The 25,155-nt window shown below is 39.9% G+C and overlaps 4 protein-coding genes and 1 pseudogene across 4 annotated transcripts; 3 read left to right on the plus strand and 2 right to left on the minus strand.

Moving 5' to 3' along the window:
* Positions 1–1,687: 1,687 nt before the first annotated feature.
* Positions 1,688–7,073, minus strand: LOC145909342 (uncharacterized). The gene is made up of 3 exons (XM_082996734.1): positions 6,556–7,073; positions 4,499–4,610; positions 1,688–3,260 (listed from the first exon to the last, which is right to left on the minus strand). Exons 1-3 carry the CDS (start codon positions 7,071–7,073, stop codon positions 2,202–2,204), a joined length of 1,689 nt encoding a protein of 562 aa, XP_082852860.1. The 3' UTR covers positions 1,688–2,201.
* Positions 7,074–9,083: 2,010 nt separating this feature from the next.
* On the plus strand, positions 9,084–10,921 carry LOC145908637 (uncharacterized). Its single transcript, XM_082995955.1, has 2 exons — positions 9,084–9,462; positions 10,094–10,921. Exons 1-2 carry the CDS (start codon positions 9,258–9,260, stop codon positions 10,897–10,899), a joined length of 1,011 nt encoding a protein of 336 aa, XP_082852081.1. The 5' UTR covers positions 9,084–9,257; the 3' UTR covers positions 10,900–10,921.
* A 2,429-nt stretch (positions 10,922–13,350) lies between these two features.
* Positions 13,351–24,220, minus strand: LOC145909343 (deoxyribonuclease-1-like; annotated as a pseudogene).
* LOC145908738 (uncharacterized) lies at positions 14,438–16,077 on the plus strand. Its single transcript, XM_082996066.1, has 2 exons — positions 14,438–14,681; positions 15,561–16,077. The coding sequence occupies exons 1-2, from the start codon at positions 14,635–14,637 to the stop codon at positions 16,075–16,077; spliced, it is 564 nt and encodes a 187-aa protein (XP_082852192.1). The 5' UTR covers positions 14,438–14,634.
* LOC145908740 (uncharacterized) lies at positions 17,804–18,598 on the plus strand. Its single transcript, XM_082996067.1, has one exon. It carries the CDS (start codon positions 17,804–17,806, stop codon positions 18,596–18,598), a length of 795 nt encoding a protein of 264 aa, XP_082852193.1.
* Positions 24,221–25,155: the final 935 nt, after the last annotated feature.

Genomic DNA, 25,155 nt, shown 5'->3' on the forward strand with positions numbered 1-25,155 from the left:
ACTGGAAATTACTTGCGGGACTGGAGTAATTTTTAAGCTTGCTTGATTTCGAGATAAACATACCGAAGGTGAAAGACAGCCATAGGGTAACAAGTAGTCCTGCAATGCTTAAAACTTCGGCCGCCACCCACAGGGCAGGACCAAAGCCTTTGAGCCAATCGGTGATGGCGGTGGGTAAAACCTTTGTTGAGAAAGCTGTTGTACTCATCAGGAAACTGTGCTGTTATACTAGTTTATACTGTTTTACCACTAAACAGAACAGTTTCAATAGCAAAGATCCTCTGACTCTATCTTCAATGTTCGTCAAGTTTATATCTTTAAGTAGTAATTAATTTGTCTTCGACGTTTAAAAACGCCCTGATGGTTAGATTGTTCTCTCCTATTAAATGAGTACCGAAGAGCCGATATTGCTAATAATCAAATGCTGAAACGTTTCGATTCGGGGCCAGAATAAGAAACATATGGCGAACAAAAGGCCGATTCAGACACTAAGAATCAATACGGTTATTTGAGCAGATTCAATATTCTTTGCGATGCCGGAAAATTAAGAGATTATAAACATATTTCACATTTGCTCAGTGAAAGGGCAAACTGATCAAATAAGGCAACGCACGAATAAAAGGCTTAAATAAAGCGGTCACCTGACACATGTAGACGTATTAAATTAAGAACACATATTATGTGTGGATAAAGACTGCCAATGTTTCAGAAACCCGGTCGCACTAACACTGGTCAACGGCGTCTTGCAGCTAACGTGGACATTTATTGCAACTGCGCTGGCAATTACTTTTCAGGCCCATCACAATGATTGGTTGGCTTTTCTTCGTGTTTGTGACTGTTTGAAATTGCATTTCGGTAGTACATCATATAAAAAACTGTCCTATGTGTAACAGTGCTTTCCGAACATTGTATATAACTGATAGGGTATCATTAAGTCGATTTGACAGTGAACTTTTCTTTGGTCATGTTCATCGATTCCTTTTGTTAAATTTTGTCATACGATATTTGGTTATCTGTGTTAGAGTACTAAGCCAACTGTCTGTGATCGATATATCTTTATTTGAATACCATTTACAGCACATTCGTCATGTGACAAAACCGGGATTCGAACCTGAATCTATATAACACGCAGAATATTGGCCTATGATAGATCGCCGCATACAAATTATACCCGATAATGGTGAAGCAACTTCGATAGATTTCACTAGCTTTTGTTATGATTAACGACTTCCCACTGTAGCCCCACAAGCCAGCATTGCTCACGCATGCGTAGTGGGAAGGAAGTCGAACATTTCTCTGGTTGGTGCCGCCCATACCTCACAAAATGCAACCAGCAAGCATGTCATCAAACTCATAGTAACGATATTTTGAAACGCTTTCAATCTTCCGCGGGAAATCTATTTTGAGTTTCCTGAAATAGTCGATTTATTTGTCTGACGTTATGATTCACTCCATGTCGGACATTTGTTCCATTTTTCATGACTCTGTGTTACTCTGCATTGAAAAGCACATTTTTACCTCCAAGGACTTCATCGTAAAGACATGGACCACATTTGCTGCATACGAATTATAGGAGGCTGGATTGATGGTTTTATTAACTTCAACTGTTTTATAGCCAAGCAAAGCCATGCATGCAAAAGACAACAGGATAATAAATGAAAAAAACACAACAACTTTTTGACAGGTTTCAATTTTTGAATCTAGTACGCCACGATACTCATAGCATGAGACATATATGCCGCAATAAACTGGGTTCCAACAGTGTACAAACAATATTTTGCTTCCGACGTTGCGCAAACCCTGATGTTAACTAAATATAATATAGCAAATATCTACACGTGTAGATCATCTGGGAGGTTGACTGGTTGCTTAACGCAGAAACAAGTTACAAAGATAGGGCCAATGTACGTGCTGACAACGAAACACCACACCGATGGTAAACTCGTGACACTGTTAAACTATATTAAGCAATTATAAAGATATGTATACAGTAGAATAAAATATGTTTTACCCCCATCGAAAGGTTGCAGAGGTCATGCGTACCGCATATATTAAACTCAAATGCTACAACATTGCCTTCTATTTGAAGAAGGACTATGTAAAGTCTGACGTGTTCTGACGTGACGAAAATTAATGGAAATTTATCATTCCCAGTGATAGAACGTTGATATGGAAATTAATGTTGGACTTTTCTTCGCCTATCACGCAACATTGGTTGCAGATGTTGCTCCATCACTAGAAGGAACCTTCTTCTTACCCGCGTCAGCCGGTCGCCACCAAGCTGTAAATGGCGTCAATAGGATTTTGTCCCAGGTTTCAAAAGACAAAAACACGGCCATCAAATTGACAACCACGTTGATTTCGAACAGCATAACGGCAAGGTGTGTGGTTGGCCGGGCCATAAAAGCCAAGTTGATAGTGGCGGTCAAATCAGTGATGGTGCATATGATGGCCATAAGGGCCGACCTCTTTAGAAGGCCTATCATACGATCTGCACTTTGGCGGGTCGCTTGGAACCGCATTGGATAAGCAAAGAGAATAATCATCAGGATTTGCCCAAGTGTGGTTATTGCGCTTGATAGGTAGGCCGGCCATTGGGTTGGTGTCCCAAAGAGGAGAATGTTGCATCCAAGTGCAGTGTAGGTGTAATGGTTTGAAGCAAGATACAATATACCAGAGATAGACAAGCCGGTAAGAATGATAGCAATACTAGTCCAACTGAGCACCATTACCCACGCCTTGTACAACTCGCTCAAAACTGGGTGTTTGTAAAGGGTGCGTTGCCTCAACCAGAGGAAAAGATAGATAAACGCTAAGGTTAAAATGTATCCCGCCGTTCCCATCTGGTGACCATCTTGGCAACCTTGTTGCGTTGAGGTGCTGTAACCGTAGTTATAGGCAGCAACGTCTGAAAAGAGCCTTATGTACCCAAGAAATTGGGCCACAACGGCAAAAGTGTACACCAGGCCAGCGCTGGCCCTAGTTGTGCTGCTCGTATCGCTTGACCATTTTCCGTGGTGGATTCCGTAAAACAACAGGGAGAAGGCCATCCATGTTACCAAAAGCACGCATACCGCGTTCACGGAGGTTGCGATAATCCAGTCTCTCTCTGTATACTTGTTTATAAAGACGATAGGAGTTGTGGTAATTTGGGCGGTGGTGTTGTTGGAAGCCATCGTCTTTTGTGCAGCAAACGCGTACGTAGCAAAACGGATGCAAGCCGTTCCAGACTTTAATTCGTATATAAAAATAATGCTAATCTGAAAATATTCGATAGAATATGGGTAAGTCCGTCACAAATGACGCTTTTATGTTAAGTATAAGCAATACTGATAAATAGACAAAAGGTGTAAGAACTTAAATGACATTAGCGCCATTTAAACCAAGAAGTTTGCTACAACGAAATGGCAGCGATATTCTAATTAAAGATTAGTTTGATCGAAAAAATCTGATTTAATTTCATGACATCATTTATGATAGAACACCTAACAATAAAGTTATTTGATCATCCATACGTAATTTAAGCTGTTTGGCCAACTGATTTTTTTACTCTTTTTTACACTGTAACGCAAAACATCCCTAATGATGTCGATTTGCCAAAAAGTCTAATTAATAAAGTGGTCTAGTGGGCCAAATTACCAACATCCCAACTAACTGGCGTTTAGCAACAATGCAACACACATTAAACCTAAACAAAGTTCCCGCAGTGCATCCTGTACCTCTAGGGAGCACGCAACAGACACGCATGGTTATATACCCTGACTTGGCTTATAGCCACAAAACACAGGTTGCTCCCAAAGGACAAACTTTTTTCAGTCGCTTACAACCCAAGTGACGCGCATGCAACCAGTTGTAATAAATTAACTTATTGTTGATCGTTTGTTGATTGGCAGAGCTTCCGGGAATGGCGGTTGATATTGATGCGCTGACGTGGTCCCCGTCACGGGCAAGATCTGACGTTCTGTGAGAAGTTCAGTCAAGTCTAATGATGTGTCAGATGCGGTCGTATCTCAAAACCAAATCAACCAGGCAATTTATGCTCAACAGGAAGGATTTGGCTGCGTTTGCATGTACGATTTTTGTATCCACAAAAAGATGGATTGTTTTAAATACGCCAAAATACCGCGAATTAATTCTATTAAGTTTTTGATATACTTTGTCTGTTTTTTTTTAAAGATTAGATGCATTCAACAGTGTCTTGTGAATCAATATATTCGAAACATTTATAATAAATATACATGTTCCGAATATATTGATTCACAAGACTTTGTTGAATGGATGAATACGCAAATAAAGCCATGGCTTCAACGTTAGCTGTATTTAAAATAATGTAAGTTGACATTTTATTTACGACTGACTCAACAACCAAAAACGGTATGTTATCATCTGCATTTAAATACAAATGTTCAACCATATTTGACCTTTGCTGCAATGTAACATCCTGGCACATTTGCTCCTTTGACCCTGAATTCGTGACATGAGATGCCGCAAAACCAACCTTTATTATTATCTCACTGTTGGTCAGTGCGCTCGATTCTTCAAAGTCCGTGTACTTCGTTGCCTTCAAGTTATCCTGAACCTGTGGCAAATATTCTAATCGCTCTTTCTGTCTGTTACGCAAAACACATTGATCGTGGAGCAATTTTAAGCGTACATATTTAATGTTTGACTCTGTGACGCAATTCCACGAAATACAGTCAAATTTTTTGTCACGACCTTTGGTATTCCTGTGTTTGAGTGATAGTTCTATGCCGAATATACTTAACTTGTACCACGACCATATAACATACACAAGAAGTCTGACACAAGCAATCACGACAACGTGATTGCTTGAATGGAAATGTAAACTATGCAGTGTGATTACAGGAGAGACAATTTTAAATGTCTTTCCTTTGGGGCCATTTTTAATCACACTGGAATTTACAAAACCACACAAAACTTTTGAAACGTTCGCGCTTGTGATCAATTAGAATAGCATTGCATTATTGATGAAGGACATGCTGGATAAATATTTTGGTTGACAAAAAGTCTTTCATCTATAAATCTACTTTACGCTCCTTTGCTGGAAATCGTCTATTTTAGAGACCATATGTAAGTTTATTTTAGCAGCACTATTTTGATGGAGTCAAACGAATATACTGGACACTATTATGTGAAAATCATTTGACAACTTTAAACTAAGTTGAACATGCATACATTTTAATTAAACAAGCCAGCACCAGTCGTAATCAATTAATCTTGAAGCGAACACGTCATATTTCCTATTTAAACATGACTTGTGCTTTATTATCCAGTCCTGTTTTCATTTGAGAACAAATTAATTTTGTATTAGCAGCTGGCAAACTCCGATCCAATTAAGGATTGAAAATCGAGCAGCAGACAAACCAACCAAGAAGATGCAGTATGACATCACAATGATCGATATGGTTGACCTGACCCTTAGCCCGCTGTGTTAGCGTTGCCGTAGCAACATTGCGTTGTTTGATGGCTTAACGAAGGCGTGACGCGACGCAATAATGTCAACACAATTAATAAACATAGTCGTCGATCAATTATAAACACTGCATAACAAGCATCTCAGTTCACAAAAGGGTCAACCAATTTGGAGTTACAGTATTCCAACTTTTCGTGTCACCTAGCAAGTAACAATGAGTTTCTAAGTAACGTTTGGATGTTAATCCTTGTTGACACCTTGTTTAGGCCAGTGGTCACCAATTTTTGTGCCACTTGTAATATGCAATGGTGTTGCTTTTTCATTTTACACTAAGGCTAATATTTGTGAAGAAATTCGGTCACGATCACGAACTTTGCGGCATTAACGACTATTGCTTTCAATTCGTGACATCTCATGAAAGGTCTAATGTACTTGTCCTGAATGTCGATGAAATTCATTATTGTAAACGAGATTTCATGGTGCGATGAAATTGGAAAAAATGCTATTTTATTTTGATACCCTTTTCTTGCGAAAGGCACAGCAGAATTTGCTAAAAATCGCCGTTGTTACCATTTTCAGTAACACTGGAAATAAGATACAAGTAAAATTTGACCAGCACTTAGCTATAATTCACCGAATTGAATAACTAGAAATTGGTATTTGACTAATTCTTTCCTAATGTTTCGCTGGTGAGTCACGAAATATATTTCTTCCACTCAGGGTTCCGTAAGGCCTAAAAGGTTTGGAACCACTGCATTACGCGTTGTTGTGACTGAGATTGTCGCATTAACAATTTATGTAATGCATATGTCGCAAAAACTTTACAGCATCTGCAATACCAAACCAATAAAAAGAAAACGATATTTTAACCAAAGCACTTTTAATATTCCACTTTCTTCAACACATCAGAAATATTTGACAATGTAAATGTAAATATGACATTTTTTCACTAAACAAACCATAAATAATAAATATTACAAACATGTTATTTCATATAGGCTAGTATCATGAGATTTTGACGCTTTAGCTTTAAGTAACAAAGAAATACAGTTCAAGACACCACGTTCAACTCCATTATATTGTCCTCGGACTTTCGACACAATCGAAACGGCGACACACACATATCTGTCCAAGTTTCGAACGAAAGATAAACTGCCACTAGGTTAAGGAACATGTTCAATGAGTAAAAAAGCCAAGGAAGGTGGGCTGCCGGTGGTGCTTTGAGGTAGGCGGCGGCAAAGGCATCCGAAAACATGCACACAGCAACCATAGCCACAGACCTTTTAATGAGTCTCTCAATCCTTGCCTTGCTGCGGCGCGCCGAGTTTAAACGCAGTGGATAGGCGAATAGGAATAGCATTAGAAGTTGTCCGATTGTGGTGACTCCGGTGGACATGTACGCTGGCCACTGGGTGGCGTCAGTCTGCACAGTCAGTTCGCAACCGTTGGCGGTCGTTGTGTATTGATTAAAGGCCACGTAAAGCGCAAAAGACAGCACCAAGCCGATTACTATCACCACAATACTGATGTAGCTAACTGCTTTAAGCTTCATGTTGTAATGTTGTGCCAAGAGCGGGTGTCTGTACAAAGCGCGCTGTCGAAGCCAGAGGAAAACGTACACTAAGCTGAGGGAAGCCATGTAGCCAAACAACGATGCTGTGAATGCAGAATAACACGCATGTTGGCTGTTGGGCGCATATCCGACATTGAAACCGGCTTGATCTGAACATAACCGGATAAAACCGGATAGCATGGCTGCAACCGCGAGGGTGTAAACCCGTCCAGCGCTGGCTTGGCCTAAACTGTTGGTCCTATCAGACTTCCATTTGTTTGTATGAAACCCGTAAAGAATCATAGTAAAACACATCCACGAAAGGGTAACCAAGCATACAGAGTTTACTGTGACCGCTATCACCCAGTTTTGCTGCTGGAACTTGACTGCTACTTGCAAAGCGGAAGTAACATCGGGTATTGGTGCGCTGCCATTGGCCATAACCAAATACTTCTAAGTTCTCCGTTGACTTCAGCTTGGCAGATGCAGCCAAAAGTGAAAAATCCAGTCTCGAATATCAACTGCAATCTCGTATGCAATGCAGCAGCTTTGGTGCTCGGTACAGTTTATGGTATAGAAGATATTAGATCGTAATAATGATCCAACTTAATTGTTGAAGCGTTAGCAAGAAACTGAAACGCTTATGACCGCATATTAATCATGGGAGATATACGAATTGCAAGTCGGCAAATTACTCATTAAGACTTCAGAAAGATTTTTGCAATACCATAATAAAGGTTTTGGTTTGACAAAATTGATGCAAAAAACAATGGAAAATATTATGGATAAAAAAAATTAATAATCATTGGTTTTTGTGTAATTTTTTCGCCAAATGTCCAAATTAATAAAAATATACTTTTAGACATAACATTATTTGTGCGTTAGCTTTTTGGTTTTACTTTTGGTTGCAACTTCTATTGTAAATCGCTACGCATTTGTGGATGTTGACCCCACTTGAAATCAATCAACATTTAAAAGCAGTTTGGGCTTTTAATTGGGGTTCAATAATGCAGGGTAATCATTAAACAAATGGTAACTCGTTACCAAATTAAATCCTGTAAACTTCTGAACCTTTCACTGCGGTGTCGCCATACGACGGAATAAACCAATGTATACAGGATAGCTTAGGTTATTTTCGGGTCACCGTTACGTCAGTTGATTAGACCTGTAGCTCATATCCTCAAATCAATATCCTGTGTAGAAACAACATATTCTGCTGGGGGTAGATGGAGTTTATGCTTTGTCGTTCACATAACGTTGTGAAAGCCCATTGAAGAAGGGTTAAATGAGCGTAATTGTATAGTTTGTTTGTTGCATTGTCTAAAAGGAACTCAGCAGTCAAAACCGCCCACTTTCGTGTGAAGTAACTACAAAAACAACAAATTTTAGCATTGCTGGTAGATTCTGGCCCCCGGTGTTGTTTTTAAATCGGCGACTTTAAATGAGTGTAAGTGTTGATGCCTACAATACCTGTAAGCAAATTTAAATTTCTTAATAAATCAGCTGGCATCAACCAGAAGCTTATGGCTTTATGGAAATATATGACAACAACAGCAAAATAAGGTTAAGTTAATCGCAAAAAATGCGTTGATGGCAATGCATATATTTTTGAATAAAGCGAAGGACTCTGGCAACCACTTCTTACCGGTGCTAAGATGACCCGAAACTGAGCGGCACACGTAAGGAAATGATTTCACCAGTTCGTCGCAACACTATATGACGATGGAAGAGCGCGCAGTAAAACTTCCAAGAGGTTTATCAGCAGTACTGCTTCCTTGTTGTCGTAAAACGTCGGTTTCAAAGTTTGGAGAGTCTGTGCACTGTTTGAATAGTTAGGATTCTATATTGCGATGGGTTGCGATGCTAGAATAATTGAGAGGAATTAGTATTGTTTATTTTCACAGATGAGCAAATCTATAGACTCGTGTTTAAATTTAGTAGTGTTTAAAATGAGGCGTATTATGAATAGGGCAAACATGTTTATGCCGTTTCAAGCGATGTTATTTATATGTAAGCAAATTTAACACTGCACTGGTTTTCCTATATTTAGTCGAGTTATTGGAATGCATTGAAACGAGTTTCCATGGTGACTGATTTATACCTGGAACGATTTATACCTAAAGTATTTTCAATAATGCACATCAGCAATAAAGAACGCATATTTACTATTCCCAGTACTTTGTTTTGATTGTAATAGGGCAGTTTGTATAAACTCTGCGTGTACATTGCCCGATTTTCCACAGTAAATTTCTGCAAGGAAATTACAAACAAATGGAAGATAACGGCACGCAATCGATTGACGTCACAGCCGCGATGGACGTCAACAACGCGTCATCAGCTTGGAATGCCAGTGATGTTGGGATGGAGCGTTTGGCCTCCATTGTGTTTTCTTCCGCTGGCTGCGTGTTGACAGCATATATAATTGCAGCCCTAACAGTGTATGGAATTCAACGTAAACTATGGAGATGCTGCAACGGTAAGCGCATCAACATTGAAAAAACAAAACTAATTGGTGTAACTGTGCGGGTAATCAACTCCCAAGCAATTGCAAGTTTTTTGCCTAAACATTGGGAATTCTTCAACGACTGCAATGGTATTAACCAATGACGAGTATAAGGTGCAAAAAATGTCAAATAATATACCCAAGCAACAAAAACTTTATTAGTGTGGCATTTTCACACACTTACTGTAGGCCTATATATTTGAAAGCAATTCCGGGGATGGCATTTGCTTTGGGGGGAATGCTTCTTAAAAACTATATGAAGTTGGTACAATCAGCTACGTGGATCACGCCGCTTCCTTAATGGCAAACCTCACGTTCAACATTCCCCACTTCTTTTGAAAGCTGTCGCGTGAAATACTGACGCAGCGGGGATTTCAATTCACAGCCCGACTTAGAGAAATTCTCCATAACTCTCCATACAGCTGCCAGCAACAACAACAGATGTTTTTCACGATCTTTGAGGAAGTTCACTCGAATGCCTTATTTAAAACCACTCAACGTTCTTTAGGGCATTGTTGCGCAACCAATATGTTATTCTTTCGTCACAATCCAGAAGGGTTAACAAATAAACTCATTACCCATACTCCATCTGTTTGTTCCACAGGTCCTCAAGCTTTGACCAAAACTTCGAAACGGGACACAACAATTATACACAGCCTGACTTTGTTAACTGCATGCTCCGTGTGCATTTACATGCTTGTCGACTTGCCCCTGTTTTGGGGTATGGAACCGCCATACTGTGCTACGTATCATCGAGTCAAAATTGTATGCACTGCTGTTGGTCTATTTACAGTGTATTTTACGCTGTGGTTTCGCGTATACACTGTGTTTTACACCAACCCAATGCTGAGAAAATCGACCAGCTTACTGACGCGTACACTGAACAAAATGACAGTTGTGTTGCTGCTGGTAATGGCCGCTGCCAATATGATCATTTTTTTAACCTCTCCAATGTATGAAACAACACCATTTGGGTGCCTCAAGGTGCAGAAGAAGCAAGATGCTAAATTGAAGTGGGGTCTTTTGATTAGCACAACATTGCTATTCCAAGGGCTTTTACTATTTTCCCTTTTGTACCCATTGTGCTTGCACCAGCGAAAACTTAAAGAAAGAGGAATGCGCGGCAAGTCCATCATGCCATTAGTCAGGCGCGCAGCCATAACTGCTGTTGTATGTATGGTATCGGACACATTGAATGCCATATATGCGCTCACGAATAAACAGACAGGGGTTTATGTGCGGTACGTGGTTTACGGCATAAATTTCATCATAAATTTGCTGGCCTTGCTTGCGTCTTTTACAGACTGGAGGGAGAAACTTTTTCCCTGTTGTCTGGGAAACTCCACAGACCACAGAAGACAAAGTGTAGCCACGTTGAAAACAAAAAGTGCAAGATCTTCAATGGTTTAATCACAGTATTCTCATTTATTAACGATGCACTCATGTTTTCGTATTTTGGTAACTGATGTAATAAACAGAATCGATGTGATGTGTGTTTGTGATATCAAATAACAGCAAATGCAATGCAAATACCCGTGTAACACCAAGCATTAAAACATAGAAATGACGAAACAGTGGTGCTATTACGACATGTTATCATCGATTGTCTTTCTGCTGATAAAAAATGACTGACTTCTAATTGGATTGGACAGTTTTGTGTCACATTCCAAAACATATTATGGTACAAAATGAAACAATTTTTGCGCTGTCGAAGCCATAGGAAAACGCATACAAATGTTATGTCTTTCGATCGATGCAAGTTTCGATTCGATTTCGTATTTGCTTGTGAAGTCACAATGTTGCGTTCTTGTTTTATGCGCCACAAGATGCCGTACAAGCAATATATATCTTTAAACTGAATTTAGGTGTAAAGTAGAGGGACAGACCTTTCTGAAGACGCCACAATGGACTTAATTGGATCAGTGGTTTTTGCTGTATGATCCTGACAATTTGTCGCAATGCAGGTTACTTATGAGACGTGTGAATTTTCATAAAATGACATTTTGGTTTTGTGGGTGTTGTACCTTATGGAGTATGGCATTGCAGTTCGTCGACTGGCGTAGCTGACCAGAGAAGCATGCGTGTTGCTACACGTAGCGCGTATGGATAGCGAAACTTCAAACGTTCAAACTCTTGTAAATTTCGATATGTCATACGTGATCACGGTATTTTTGGCATGGTAACTCGTAAGGTGTCATTTAACAGTTTCAGGTTTGTAGTGCAAGGGATAGCCGAGATATTAGGCGTGGTGCTAAAAGTACATCAGACCCTGTTGTTCTGCACATAAGATAGACCAAGAAATGTATTCATGGTAAAGTAGAGTAAATTTTACCAACATAAATGATTTAAATGTAGTTTAGTGTGTCACGCATATATGCACATGTATTTTTACAGCATGAATACTAAAACTTAGGCCTTGCTTGTGTAGCGATTTTGTGCTTCATTTTGTGTTTGTAGTCACGCGTGTCCGTGTGTCTGGTGATGCATGTCGGTGTGTACCTCGCCGATAATTAAGATCGGTCGAGGCGCAGTTGAATAAAGTGGCGAGCTATACCAACGAGTGTTTGAGAGCTGGTATCGGCTACATTGGCGAGCACGCCAGGACCCTCTGGAATTTTCTGATATTGATGTGAGACTGTGTGCCTTGGAAAAGGAAATGCTTTCTGTAAAAATGGAGAATCGATTTCTCCGCAAAACAGGCGAGGAATTGCAAGCTCGAGTGTCGGAGTTAGAAGAGAGGTTATCAAAGCAAAACAGTCTTCCAAGAGCTTATATTAACGTGACTGAGTTCTTTTTCGGCGGTTCTGGGATGATTTGGCAGGAGTTTAAACTATGTTTCGAAAACGTATCTGTGGTCAATAATTGGAACAATCAACAAAAGGGAATTCATCTCTCTGCTTGTTTACGAGGCCCAGCTCTCTTAATGCAAGACTTAATACCCACAGAGAAAAAGCGGTGCTATGAGGACCTTTGTATGGCTTTGAACAATCATTTCACACATTTAAATGCGCCACGAGCGAGAAGCTTGTTTTAAACGGCAGTGAGAAAATCTGATGGATCCTATCGTGAACTTGGCAATCGACTAAGACATTTACAAAAAGATGGTCATCCACAACTGCCAGATACCTGTGTAGAAGAACTTTTAGTTCAACGATTTATCGCTGGTTGCGATAAGCTCCATTTACAAAGCAGTTTGCTTGTTAAAAACCCAAAGAGTCTCCAGGAAGCGGTGGATTTGCTGAGTTCTTTGGAAGCTTACAGCAGTCATGGATCTAATCAGCGCCAAACAGCAACGCCATGCAACTGCTGCGGGCAGTTTGGGCACCGAGAGTGGAATTGCAACCTGACTCCGCTTCAACGTAGAAGTTATGGGACGAGTGATTGGAACCAAGGCGCCTCGCGGCAACAACGACCTTTAAACCGCCGCTAGCTGGTGTTTTAGCCGGCACACCAGTGATGGCTCATACGGCTTTGGACAACAACAATGTATGGTACACCTAATTCTCTATTGATAATTCAGTTAAATTACACTCTTTTCTTATCGATACTGGTTCAATGGTATCGTTGTTAGACTTGTGTCAACAACCTTACATGTTATCGTACCTGACACATGCACAGTTATTTGAGCTGAACGTTGTGTCAGCGGATATGTCGATCAACCATGTGAAACGTGGGTCAATCTGATCCCAGCAAGATGATGATGAGATTAGACATCTATCAGGCATGTATTTTGTGAGTAAAAGTGTTTAGGTACAGTAATGCAAATGTACATGTTATAATATAAATTATTATTTAAGAATGTTACTAAGAATGTTTGTTTCTAATATTAAAATAGTTTTTAATTTGTTTTATGCAGGTGTTTTATACCTCTCCCAAAGTGGGAATTGTAGCATCATGAACATCATCAAGGTAGTCGATTTTTGCAACAGCATCATCCAGGTTGACATGGGTTGAAATGTAATTGAAGGTTTGTTGGTTCCCTGTTGGTTTAATTAAAAAGTAAACTCTCATTTTGTTTAATATTGACAAATGCTTGTCAAAACCGAAAACCATTTAACATTATCAGGTGTCTTAGCATTTTCACCATTACTTCCATAAAGTTCTTTTTACCCTAATGTTGTACACTGAATTTTAATCTTGTACAACATTTATTCAATTAGACTTGAAACATGCTGTAGTAATGGACAAAGCATTGTCTTTTTGTTGCACTAGCTGCACATGGACGCCTCGCCTAGCACCCAAAATATATGGCAGTATAGCAGGTGTACAACTTTGTGGTAGATGTAATTTATTGCCAAGTACTTTTTTAATATATATTATAATATGGCCATGAAGCACACAATTCCAACTTTATCTTGGATTTAAATGTTACTGTTTTAGTTAGTATTCCAGTTTCCTGCCGTCAGGTGTTACCCTCTTAAAATAGACAGTGTAAGGTTCACGTTCAAAAACATCCTGTTTGTCTGGATATTGGTATTCACCGATAACTTGTACCTTGTCAGGTCTTAAAAAGAGTTTTTTATTATTGTTTGTTGAAGGTTACTGTTTATAGGTGTTGATAGTAATTAATACAATCATGATAATGAACCTAATATGCTTTGGAGGTGCTTTAAATATGCTTCAACATTAGAATGTTTCACATCTTGTTTAGTCGTTACTTGTTATTTCCTTTGCGTGCCAGGAACTTTTTTATTTGTTTTTCTTGTGTTCCGGCAAGTTGCGCTAAAGAGCAATGTGGCATCGGGTAGTAACAGAACTGCTTCAATTGGTTGTAAAAAATTACAGACATATTTCCCCTTACTGATATACCTAAAAAAGTTATCCGTAAACGTCATTCACCCGGTCAACCAATTCGGGAAGTGCAGTTTAGATCATTGAGGAAAAGCTAAAAGCATTATTCCACGACCCGCAAGGAACTGCTGGCCGTCATATTTGCGACCAAGTTGTGTCGCAGTTATTTGCTCGGATCGAAATTTTTGTTGCGCACAGACCATCCATCCCTTCGCTGGCTGTGGAGATCCAGGGAACTCTACGGACAATGTGCTCAAGGGGTTGAACACCTGGCTAGTTACAATTTTGATCTTCAACACCGGCCCAGAAAGAAGCACACAAACGCAGACGCGCTCAGCCGGAGGCAACCGGAAGATGACGGATTCCCTTACACAGTTCGTGAGGATGAGTCATTGGAAGAGGTACTTGCACTTGATTTAAAGGCGGAGTACGGGTATGAGTCCACCCACGTAGCAGAAGCGCAGTATGGGGACTTAAATTTGCGTCCTGTAGTGAAATGGGTGCAACAGGGAATAAGGCCGTCTTTTCGCCACGTTAAACGCCTGTTGGCAGAGACAAAACACTTATGGAGCCTTTTCGAGCGGCTATCATGTCACGGTGGGGTGCTATACTGACCCTGGTGCGGTGCCAGGTTTAAACGATGTACAGAAAGTGTTGGTACCCTTTGCCATGCGCAGCGAAGTGCTGTCCGCGTGCCACGACCAGGTACACGGCGGGGGACACTTGGGAATGACTAAAACCTTGAGCAAACTGTCAGAGCTTTTTCATGGCTAAAATGGAGAGAAGTGGCAGAGGCTTATTGCCGTAAATGCGAACACTGTCAACGAAATAAGAAACCAACCACTACCACTCGAGCCTTGTTAGTTCCATCACAAGAAATGCGTCCAATGCAACGCGTTGAGATTGATGTGCTTGGTCCACTTCCGTTAACCAGGACAGGATACCAGTATATCCTAGACTCTTGTAATTTATTCACAAAATATGTCAAAGCGTGGCCTATGCATCAAACCGCACACGAAACAGCGAGCATTTTGTTTCACATGTGGCTAACGGTACATGGGGTACCTGAGGTAATTCACTCCGATCAAGGGGGGAATTTCGAAAGCAAATTATTTCCAGAACTGGTGAGGTTGATGGGTTGTAAAAAGACCCGAACGACGCCATATCACCCCGCCAGCAATGGGGGAGTCGAACGCAACAACCGCACCGTCATAACAATGCTCCGCAATTACGTCCAACGCGACACGAACTGCGCCTACCCGCGGATCTAATTTCCCCAGATCACGAAGTGACAACGACTCCGCTGTTTATTTGGATGGACTACGAGCTCGGTTGCGGCTGGCTGAGGAAGTAGCCAGAGAAACCCCGACGACCCAACGAGTTCAAATGCAACAACAATACGATAAACGACGGCATGGAGACGAAATCAAGGAAGGTGATCGTTCTGTTGGAGAACCCTTGCCAGGCGAATGCCGAAAGTTCATAAGACCGTACAAAGGCCCTTTCAAAGTCATTGAACAACACGGCTTGGTGAACTACCTTATTAAAGGAGAGGATGGGAAACGGCAGCGAGTACATTTCAACCGCTTGAAAAAGGCAAACCTGCCTTACCATGAAACAGAACGCCGAAACACGCAGCCGGATGAGCTTGGGCTGCACGACACTGACAATTTTGTAATATACACACCGCAAAGCGAATCACACACGGACGCACCCACTGCACAGGATACAGGGTCGCTGAACGAGAGCCGACCAGAGCGAAATCGGAGACAAACTGAATTTTATCAAGCGTCCTGACTGAGTAGGACAATTTTTAACGTGAGGGGGGGGGGGGTGTAAACGTATTTGTTCGTTTTGTTTTTCACGCTTTTCTTAATGTATTTTCACTTCACTTTCACTTTCACTCACATGTTTTTCTTTGTTTATTTTCACACTCACCTTTTCTAATATGTTTGTTATTATTTCGCTGTTTTACTCGCTTGCGTGGCAAACGTGGGCAGTGTTGATTGGTTTAAGTGCTGGCGGCAGAAAAGTATGCGAAAAGCCGGACAGTTTTCTGGTGGTGGCGTGTGGTGAACACTGTTTTTGGTGGGAGATCTTATGTCGTAATTGTCGATGAACGCTAGTCGTAGTTGAATGTGCATTTTGTGCCAGTCTTAGAACAAACGTTGTTTTATTCGCGCTTTTTTCGTTTTCTTCTTTTATACTTATTAGCGTTTTTTTATTTTATCACAAAAATAGCCACCTTGGTCGTGTGATTGCAGGCCTCTGCGATAGGCCGTTAGTGCAGAGTAGCCTAGGCGTTAACCAAGTTAGGAAGACAAGCTAATTTCGGTTACAGTAGAGTTTGAAATGAGGCGTATTATGAATAGGGCAAACATGTTTGCCGTTTCAAGCGATGTTATTTATATGTAAGCAAATTTAACACTGCACTGGTTTTCCTATATTTAGTCGAGTTATTGGAATGCATTGAAACGAGTTTCCATGGTGACTGATTGATTCCTGGAACGATTTTGTATTTCGAATGATGCAAATCAGCAATAAAGAACGCATATTTACTATTCCCCAATACTTTGTTTTGATTGTAATAGGGAAGTTTGCATAAACTCTGCGTGTACATTGCCAGATTTTCCACGGTAAATTTCTGCAAGGAAATTACAAGCAAATGGAAGTTAACGGCACGCAATCGATTGACGTCACAGACGCGATGGACGTCAACAACGCGTCATCAGCTTGGAATGTCAGTGATGTTGGGATGGGGCGCTTGACGTCCATTGTGTTTTCTTCCGCTGGCTGCATGTTAACAGCATATATAATTGCAGCCCTAACAGTGTATGGAATTCAACGTAAACTATGGAGATGCTGCAACGGTAGGCGCATCAACATTGAAAAACAAAACTAATTGGTGTAACTGTGCGGGTAATCAACTCCCAAGCAATTGCAAGTTTTTTGCTTAAACATTGGGAATTCTTCAACGACTGCAATGGTATTAACCAATGACGAGTATAAGGTGCAAAAAATGTTAAAATAATATACCCAAGCAACAAAAACTTTATTAGTGTGGCATTTTCACACACTTACTGTAGGCCTATATATTTGAAAGCGATTACGGGGATGGCATTTGCTTTGGGAGGAATGCTTCTTAAAAACTATATGAAGTTGGTACAAGCAGTTACTTGTATCACGCCGCTTCCTTAATGGCAAACCTCACGCTCAACATTCCCCACTTCTTTTGAAAGCTGTCACGTGAAATACTGACGCAGCTGGGATTTCAATTCACAGCCCGACTTGACCCAGACATAGAGAAATTCTCCATAACTCTCCATACAGATGCCAATAACAACAATAGATGTTTTTCACAGTCTTTGAGGAAGTTTACTCGAATGCCCTATTTAAAACCACTCAACCTTCTTTAGGGTATTGTTGCGCAACCAATATGTTATTCTTTCGTCACAATCCAGAAGGGTCCACAAATAAACTCATTACCCATACTTTATCTGTTTGTTCCACAGGTCCTCGAGCTATGACCAAAACTTCGAAACGGGACACAACAATTATACACAGCCTGATTTTGTTGACTGCATGCTCGGTGTGCATTTACATACTTGTCGATTTGTCCCTGTTTTGGGGTATGAAACCGCCATACTGTGCTACATATCTTCGAGTCAAAATTGTATGCACTACTGTTGGTCTATTCACAGTGTATTTTACGCTGTGGTATCGTGTATACACAGTGTTTTACACCAACCCAATGCTGAGAAAATCGACCAGCTTACTGACGCGTACACTGAACAAAATGACAGTTGTGTTGCTGCTGGTAATGGCCGCTGCCAATATGATCATTTTTTTAACCTCTCCAATGTATGAAACAACACCATTTGGGTGCCTCAAGGTGCAGAAGAAGCAAGATGCTAAATTGAAGTGGGGTCTTTTGATTGGCACAACATTGCTATTTCAAATACTTTTACTATTTTCCCTTTTGTACCCATTGTCCTTGCACCAGCGAAAACTTAAAGAAAGGGGAATGCGCGGCAAGTCCATCATGCCATTAGTCAGGCGCGCAGCCATAACTGCTGTGGTATGTATGGTATCGGACACATTGAATGCCATATATGCGCTAACGAATAAACAGACAGGGGTTTATCTGCGGTACGTGGTTTACGGCATAAATTTCATCATAAATTTGCTGGCCTTGCTTGCGTCTTTTACAGACTGGAGGGAGAAACTTTTTCCCTGTTGTCTGGGAAACTCCACAGACCACAGAAGACAAAGTGTAGCCACGTTGAGAACAAAAAGTGCACGATCTTCAATGGTTTAATCACAGTATTCTCATTTATTAACGACGCACTCATGTTTTCGTATTTTGGTTACTGATGTAATAAACAGAATCGATGTGATGTGTGTTTGTGATATCAAATAACAGCAAATGCAAAGCACCTACCCTTGTAACACCAAGCATTAAAACATAGAAATGATGAAACAGTGGTGCTATTACGACATGTTATCATCGATTGTCTTTCTGCTGATAAAAAATGACTGACTTCTAATTGGATTGGACAGTTTGGTGTCACATTACAAAACATATTATGGTATAAAATTAACTTGTAATTACAAAGGTTTCGCACACACAATTTTAGCAAAACAAAATGGATAGAACCACAAAAACAGTTTTCGCGCTGTCGAAGCCATAGGAAAACGCACACAAATGTTATGTCTTTCGATCGATGCAAGTTTCGATTCGATTTCAAATTTGCTTGTGACGTCACAATGTTGCGTTCTTGTTTTATGCGCCACAAGATGCCGCACAAGCAATATATATCTTTAAACTGAACTTAGGTGTAAAGTAGAGGGACAGACCTTTCTGAAGACGCCACAATGGACTCAATTGGATCAGTGGTTTTTGCTGTATGATCCTGACAATTTGTCGTCGTGACAAGAGTACGAGTTGTTTGTTGCGTTTTTTTCTCCGTGTGATTGTTTAAGGTCTTTAACAAATAAGTAAAAGTCACACGACGCAATGCAGGTTACTTATGAGACGTGTGAATTTTCATAAAATGACATTTTGGTTTTGTGGGTGTTGTACCTTATGGAGTATGGCATTGCAGTTCGTCGACTGCCGTAGCTGGCCAGAGAAACATGCGTGTTGCTACACGTAGCGCGTATGGATAGCGAAACTTCAAACGTTCAAACTCTTGTAAATTTCGATATGTCATACGTGATCACGGTATTTTTGGCATGGTAACTCGTAAGGTGTCATTTAACAGTTTCAGGTTTGTAGTGCAAGGGATAGCCGAGATATTAGGCGTTATGCTAATAGTACATCAGACCCTGTTGTTCTGCACATAAGATAGACCAAGAAATGTATTCATGGTAAAGTAGAGTAAATTTTACCAACATGAATGATTTAAATGTAGTTTAGTGTGTCACGCATATCTGCATATGTATTTTTACAGTATGAATACTAAAACTTGTTCTAGGCCTTGCTTGTGTAGCGAATTTGTGCTTCATTTTGTGTTTGTAGTCACGCGTGTCCCTGTGTCTGGTGATGCATGTCGGTGTGTGCCTCGCCGATAATTAAGATCGGTCGAGGCGCAGTTGAATAAAGTAGCGAGCTATGGTAACGAGTGTTTGAGAGCTGGTATCGGCTACATTGGCGAGCACGCCAGGACCCTCTGGAATTTTCTGATATGGATGTGAGACTGTGTGCCTTGGAAAAGGAAATGCTTTCTGTAAAAATGGAGAATCGATTTCTACGCAAAACAGGCGAGGAATTGCAAGCTCGAGTGTCGGAGTTAGAAGAGAGGTTGTCTTTCTTTTTCGAGCAAAACAGTCTTCCAAGAGCTTATATTAACGTGACTGAGTTCCTCTTCGGCGGTTCTGGGATGAATTGGCAGGAGTTTAAACTATATTTCGAAAACGTATCTGTGGTCAATAATTGGAACAATCAACAAAAGGGAATTCATCTCTCTGCTTGTTTACGAGGCCCAGCTCTCTTAATACAAGACTTAATACCCACAGAGAAAAAGCTGTGCTATGAGGATCTTTGTATGGCTTTGAACAATCATTTCACACATTCAAATGCGCCACGAGCGAGAAGCTTGTTCACACGGCAGTGAGAAAACCTGATGAATCCTATCGTGAATTTGGCAATCGACTAAGACATTTACAAAAAGAGGGTCATCCATAACTGCCAGCTACCTGTGTAGAAGAACTTTTAGTTCAACGATTTATCGCTGGTTGCGATAAGCTCCATTTACAAAGCAGTTTGCTTGTTAAAAACCCAAAGAGTCTCCAGGAAGCGTTGGATTTGCTGAGTTCTTTGGAAGCCTACAGCAGTCATGCATCTAATCAGCGCCAAACAGCAACGCCATGCAACTGCTGCGGGCAGTTTGGGCACCGAGAGTGGAATTGCAACCTGACTCCGCTTCAACGTAGAAGTTATGGGACGAGTGATTGGAACCAAGGCGACTCGCGGCAACAACGACCTTTAAACCGCCGCTAGCTGGTGTTTTAGCCGGCACACCAGTGATGACTCATACGGCTTTGGACAACAACAATGTATGGTACGCCCAGTTCTCTATTGATAATTCAGTTAAATTACACTCTTTTCTTATCGATACTGGTTCAATGGTATCGTTGTTAGACTTGTGTCAACAACCTTACATGTTATCATACCTGTCATATGCACAGTTATTTGAGCTGAACGTTGAGTCAGCGGATATGTCGATCAACCACATGAAACGTGGGTCAATCTGATCCCAGCAAGATGATGATGAGATTAGACATCTATCAGGCATGCATTTTGTGAGTAAAAGTGTTTAGGTACAGCATATGCAAATGTACATGTTATAATATAAATTATTATTTAAGAATGTTACTAAGAATTTTTTGTTTCTAATATTAAAATAGTTTTTAATTTGTTTTATGCAGGTGTTTTGTACCTATCCAAAAATGGGAATTGTAGCATCATGAACATCATCAAGGTAGTCGATTTTTGCAACAGCATCATCCAGGTTGACAAGGGTTGAAATGTAACTAAAGGTTTGTTGGTTCCCTGTTGGTTTAATTAAAATGTAAACTCTCATTTTGTTTAATATTTACAAATGCTTATCAAAACCGAAAACCATTTAACATTTTCAGGTGTCTTGGCATTTTCACCATCACTTCCATAAAGTTTTATTCACCCTAATGTTGTACACTGAATTTTAATCTTGTACAACATTTATTCAGTTAGACTTGAAACATGCTGTAGTAATGGACAAAGCATTGTCTTTGTGTTGCACTAGCTGCACATGGACGCCTCGCCTAGCACCCAAAATATATGGCAGTATAGCAGGTGTACAACTTTGTGGTAGATGTAATTTATTGCCAAGTACTTTCTTAATTAAAATTAATATGATCAGAAAGCACATAATTCCAACTTGATATTGGATATCAATGTTACTGTTTTAGTTAGTATTCTAATTTCCTGCAGTCAGGTGTTACCCTCTCAAAATAGACAGTGTAAGGTTCACGTTCAAAAACATCCTGTTCTGGATATTGGTATTCACCGATAACTTGTACCTTGTCAGGTCTTAAAAGAAGATTTTTATTATTGTTTGTTGAAGGTTGCTATAGATATTGTGCTGATTATACTTGTTATTTGCTTGGCGAGCCAAAAATGTTTTTTATTTGTTTTTCTTGTGTTCCGGCAAGTTGCGCTAAAGGGCAATGTGGCATCGGGTAGCAACAGAACTGCTTTAATTGGGTGTAAAAAATTACAGACATATTTCCCCTTACTGATATACCTAAAAAAGGTATCCGTACTGCTCTTTGCTGCTAGTTCGTCCAGTTCTTGGGCTCGCGATGAAATACTAATAAACGCTAAAAACGTCATTCACCCGGTCAACCAATTCGGGAAGGGCAGTTTGGGCCGAGTTGCGAATCTCTTGTATCATTAGAATGTCGTATCTTTCAACGATCTGAAAGTTTAACTGTACTGTATCCGTAGCACCGACCAAATGGTGTAGTGTATCGTATTATTAAAATTATGGTCAGTACCAGATCTCACCCGTCGTGAGCACAGTCTGTTTTTCTCTTGCCTGTGGTGTCGGAGTCGTTTCCGATAAGCCAAGTAAACGATGAGTCGATTTTCATGTCTACTCTCTTCCAGCAACGTTTGCAAACATATCTGCAATCGGCGTTGAAGTCACCAGCTTTCAGTATGTCCTGCAGTGTAAAGTTCTTTAGCAATGCAAGTTTTTTTCTGCATTCAAACTCTGTTGTTGCCGCAACACTAATAGCGTTTGTAAAAAATTTTTTTTTAAAGTTAGGAATTCGCGCTTTTAACCAGGGTCTTAAGATTTTTAATTAAACTTTGTATTTGTACTTCATACCTCCCCAAACAAGGTAGCCACGTCACGCGACACGTCATCAAGTGCGTTCAACTTTCGCATTCCTGCATAGGGTTTTGTATGTATGGTAATGTAGCTGAAGTTTTGTAGAGCTATGATTGACTAGTGTATTTCTGAGAATTTGTCGTGTGCGAAAATGTTGCGGTAATTATTAGAAATAAGTTATCCTTGCTCTTTAGCGCAGCTAACTTATTCTATGCCTATTAACACTGAGTAAATAGCTTAAATAAAGTTGGTCAACCTTCAGCTGTTTCCGTTCGAAACAACAAGTGGATTCGTTTACCCTTTGCACAAGGTTTGGAAATGCAGTTTCGGACTTGTCGCGTATTTCTTGTATCAGCACAATATCGTATCGTCTGATAATCTGCAAATGTACTCTAGTAATGCTAAAAAAACGATGGCGACTTTACTGCAGTCATTGCACGTTTGTCGGGTTAACATAAGAACTCGTTATAGTTACTGTGACACACTTGTAGTTGCGATCGTTTCGGCTGTTGACATCGTCGATTTGTAGCACATGGTTTCGGTTTTAATTAGCAACAATACCAAACGACTTTATGTTAGAATGGTGTAATCATTTCCAACCTACAAGCATCTTAAACTTAATGTGTATTGTACCCTTACAAGTGGGTTTACCATAGCTTCGTTTTTCATCTTTCTGATTCCGAAGACACGAATGTTGAAGGCCCCGATATTGAACGGTGTTCCATTGTGTAACCCAAACGTCCAATAATGCTACAATTGTACATAGCAACCTGACAGCTTTATACGACTCTATTTTTAGAGTTGAAGCAAGATCTAAAACTCGAACGGTGTTAGACTACCTTTCTGTGTATCGTCGCATTCCAGTTTTGTACTCCAAACTATGAAACACATTTTGAATTCAGTCGGCTTTTGTTTGGCTGTACCAATTTGTTTGCTTCGGGCAATAGTGGGCATGCGGAAAAACGTTATAACCGAGTACAGTATCAAAAATGGCTTGCAAGGCTCACCTGACCAACAACGCCCAAACAAGTTAAATCATTAAGGTTCACATTTCCAGTAGCCTGAACAAGCTCCCTTTAAGTCGTTATGAAGGTTAGCCTTAAGTGGAAAAATTAAAGCTATTGTTGGCATCCGTTTCGGGGCAGTAGCAGTTTTCTGTTGTAAATGACCAGCCGCGCATGACGCACAAACAATAACGGTTAGTTTACACAGAGTGCACATGTTTGAAACCTGGTCAAAAATAGTTCTCTGGCGTTTTTGTCGTTCATTGAACACCTGGAATAATACGTGCATGTATTTCAAAGCCCCTTGTGTTGATAGGTAACCAATAATGTTTAGAACTAATTACATGTTTTAAAAGTTGGGTTTTCTCTTTTTTATTCGTGCTGAGAATATTCTCTCAACTATGTAATATGTCTTAGGGTCCTGTTGAAGCATCCGTGAATCTATTGGTCAATCCACTGGAACGAGATTGGCAGCTAATAAACGGACAGCTATAGAAGGCACTGTTTACTGAGCACAAGCTAGCATTGGTTTGCAGCTACTCACAGATCATCAATCATTGCACTAGTGGGCAACCCGCGGCTCTTTTGTTATTTTGATTTGACTAAATATGGCAAGCTCATTTGGGAGAAACGATCAAGTGAATCCATTGTGAACAATTAATGCTTTTGGTGCGTTGTATGTTCGTTTAGCAAGAATTTTGATTAGGCGTTCAAAACGTCTTTTAACGTTTTTTTTCTGTGCGTGACGACGGCGCAAAACTATAGTTGCTAATGTTGTAAAGTTTTGTGGTAAATGAGTTGCAAATAAACATCTGTAAAAAAAAACGCTGAGTAAATACGTCCAGTAGCGCAAACAAGCAAACAGAACTGTGTTCATAAACGACTGATGAACTGTTAGTAGGTCCTGTAATATTATTGCATGATACCTACCACCAAAATAAAAGTACACTGTCAATAAGGAAATAAATTATTTGAGACTTTAAACATGCGTTTTTTGGGCTAATTTTTGTTGTGGAGCTTCATGAATGACAAAATCATTACAAATCAATCGAAATTTAAGTGAAAACTGGTCACAATCACAAGATACAACTCTTTATATATTTGTCAGAAAGTAACTACCACCAAAATAAAAGTACAACAGTCAATAAGAAAATAAATTATTTGAAATTTTAAACATGCCTTTTTCAGCCAAATTTTTGTTGTGGAGCTTCATAAATGACAAAATCATTACAAATCAATCGAAATTTAAGTGAAAACTGGTCACAATCACAAGATACAACTGATTATATATTTGTCAGAAAGTAACTACCACCAAAATAAAAGTACAACAGTCAATAAGAAAATAAATTATTTGAAATTTTAAACATGCCTTTTTCAGCCAAATTTTTGTTGTGGAGCTTCATAAATGACAAAATCATTACAAATCAATCGAAATTTAAGTGAAAACTGGTCACAATCACAAGATACAACTGATTATATATTTGTCAGAAAGT

The sequence above is a fragment of the Ascidia mentula genome, chromosome 7, assembly GCF_947561715.1.
Source record: "Ascidia mentula chromosome 7, kaAscMent1.1, whole genome shotgun sequence".
NCBI classification, from domain to species: Eukaryota; Metazoa; Chordata; class Ascidiacea; order Phlebobranchia; family Ascidiidae; genus Ascidia; species Ascidia mentula.

Bases quoted from the DNA above. Each gene is read 5' to 3' on its own strand.
- LOC145908637 (XM_082995955.1), top strand. From the start codon at position 9,258: ATGGAAGATAACGGCACGCAATCGATTGACGTCACAGCCGCGATGGAC. The intron at 9,463-10,093 runs GTAAGCGCATCA...TTTGTTCCACAG, and splicing joins ACTATGGAGATGCTGCAACG to GTCCTCAAGCTTTGACCAAA.
- LOC145908740 (XM_082996067.1), top strand. From the start codon at position 17,804: ATGACCAAAACTTCGAAACGGGACACAACAATTATACACAGCCTGATT.
- LOC145908738 (XM_082996066.1), top strand. From the start codon at position 14,635: ATGACGGATTCCCTTACACAGTTCGTGAGGATGAGTCATTGGAAGAG. The intron at 14,682-15,560 runs GTACTTGCACTT...TAATTTCCCCAG, and splicing joins AGGATGAGTCATTGGAAGAG to ATCACGAAGTGACAACGACT.
- LOC145909342 (XM_082996734.1), bottom strand. From the start codon at position 7,073: ATGGCTTCCCTCAGCTTAGTGTACGTTTTCCTCTGGCTTCGACAGCGC. The intron at 4,611-6,555 runs GTGTGTGTCGCC...TTTGCGTAACAG, and splicing joins TTCGAAACTTGGACAGATAT to ACAGAAAGAGCGATTAGAAT. The intron at 3,261-4,498 runs GTTGGTTTTGCG...GAATATTTTCAG, and splicing joins ACAGTGAGATAATAATAAAG to ATTAGCATTATTTTTATATA.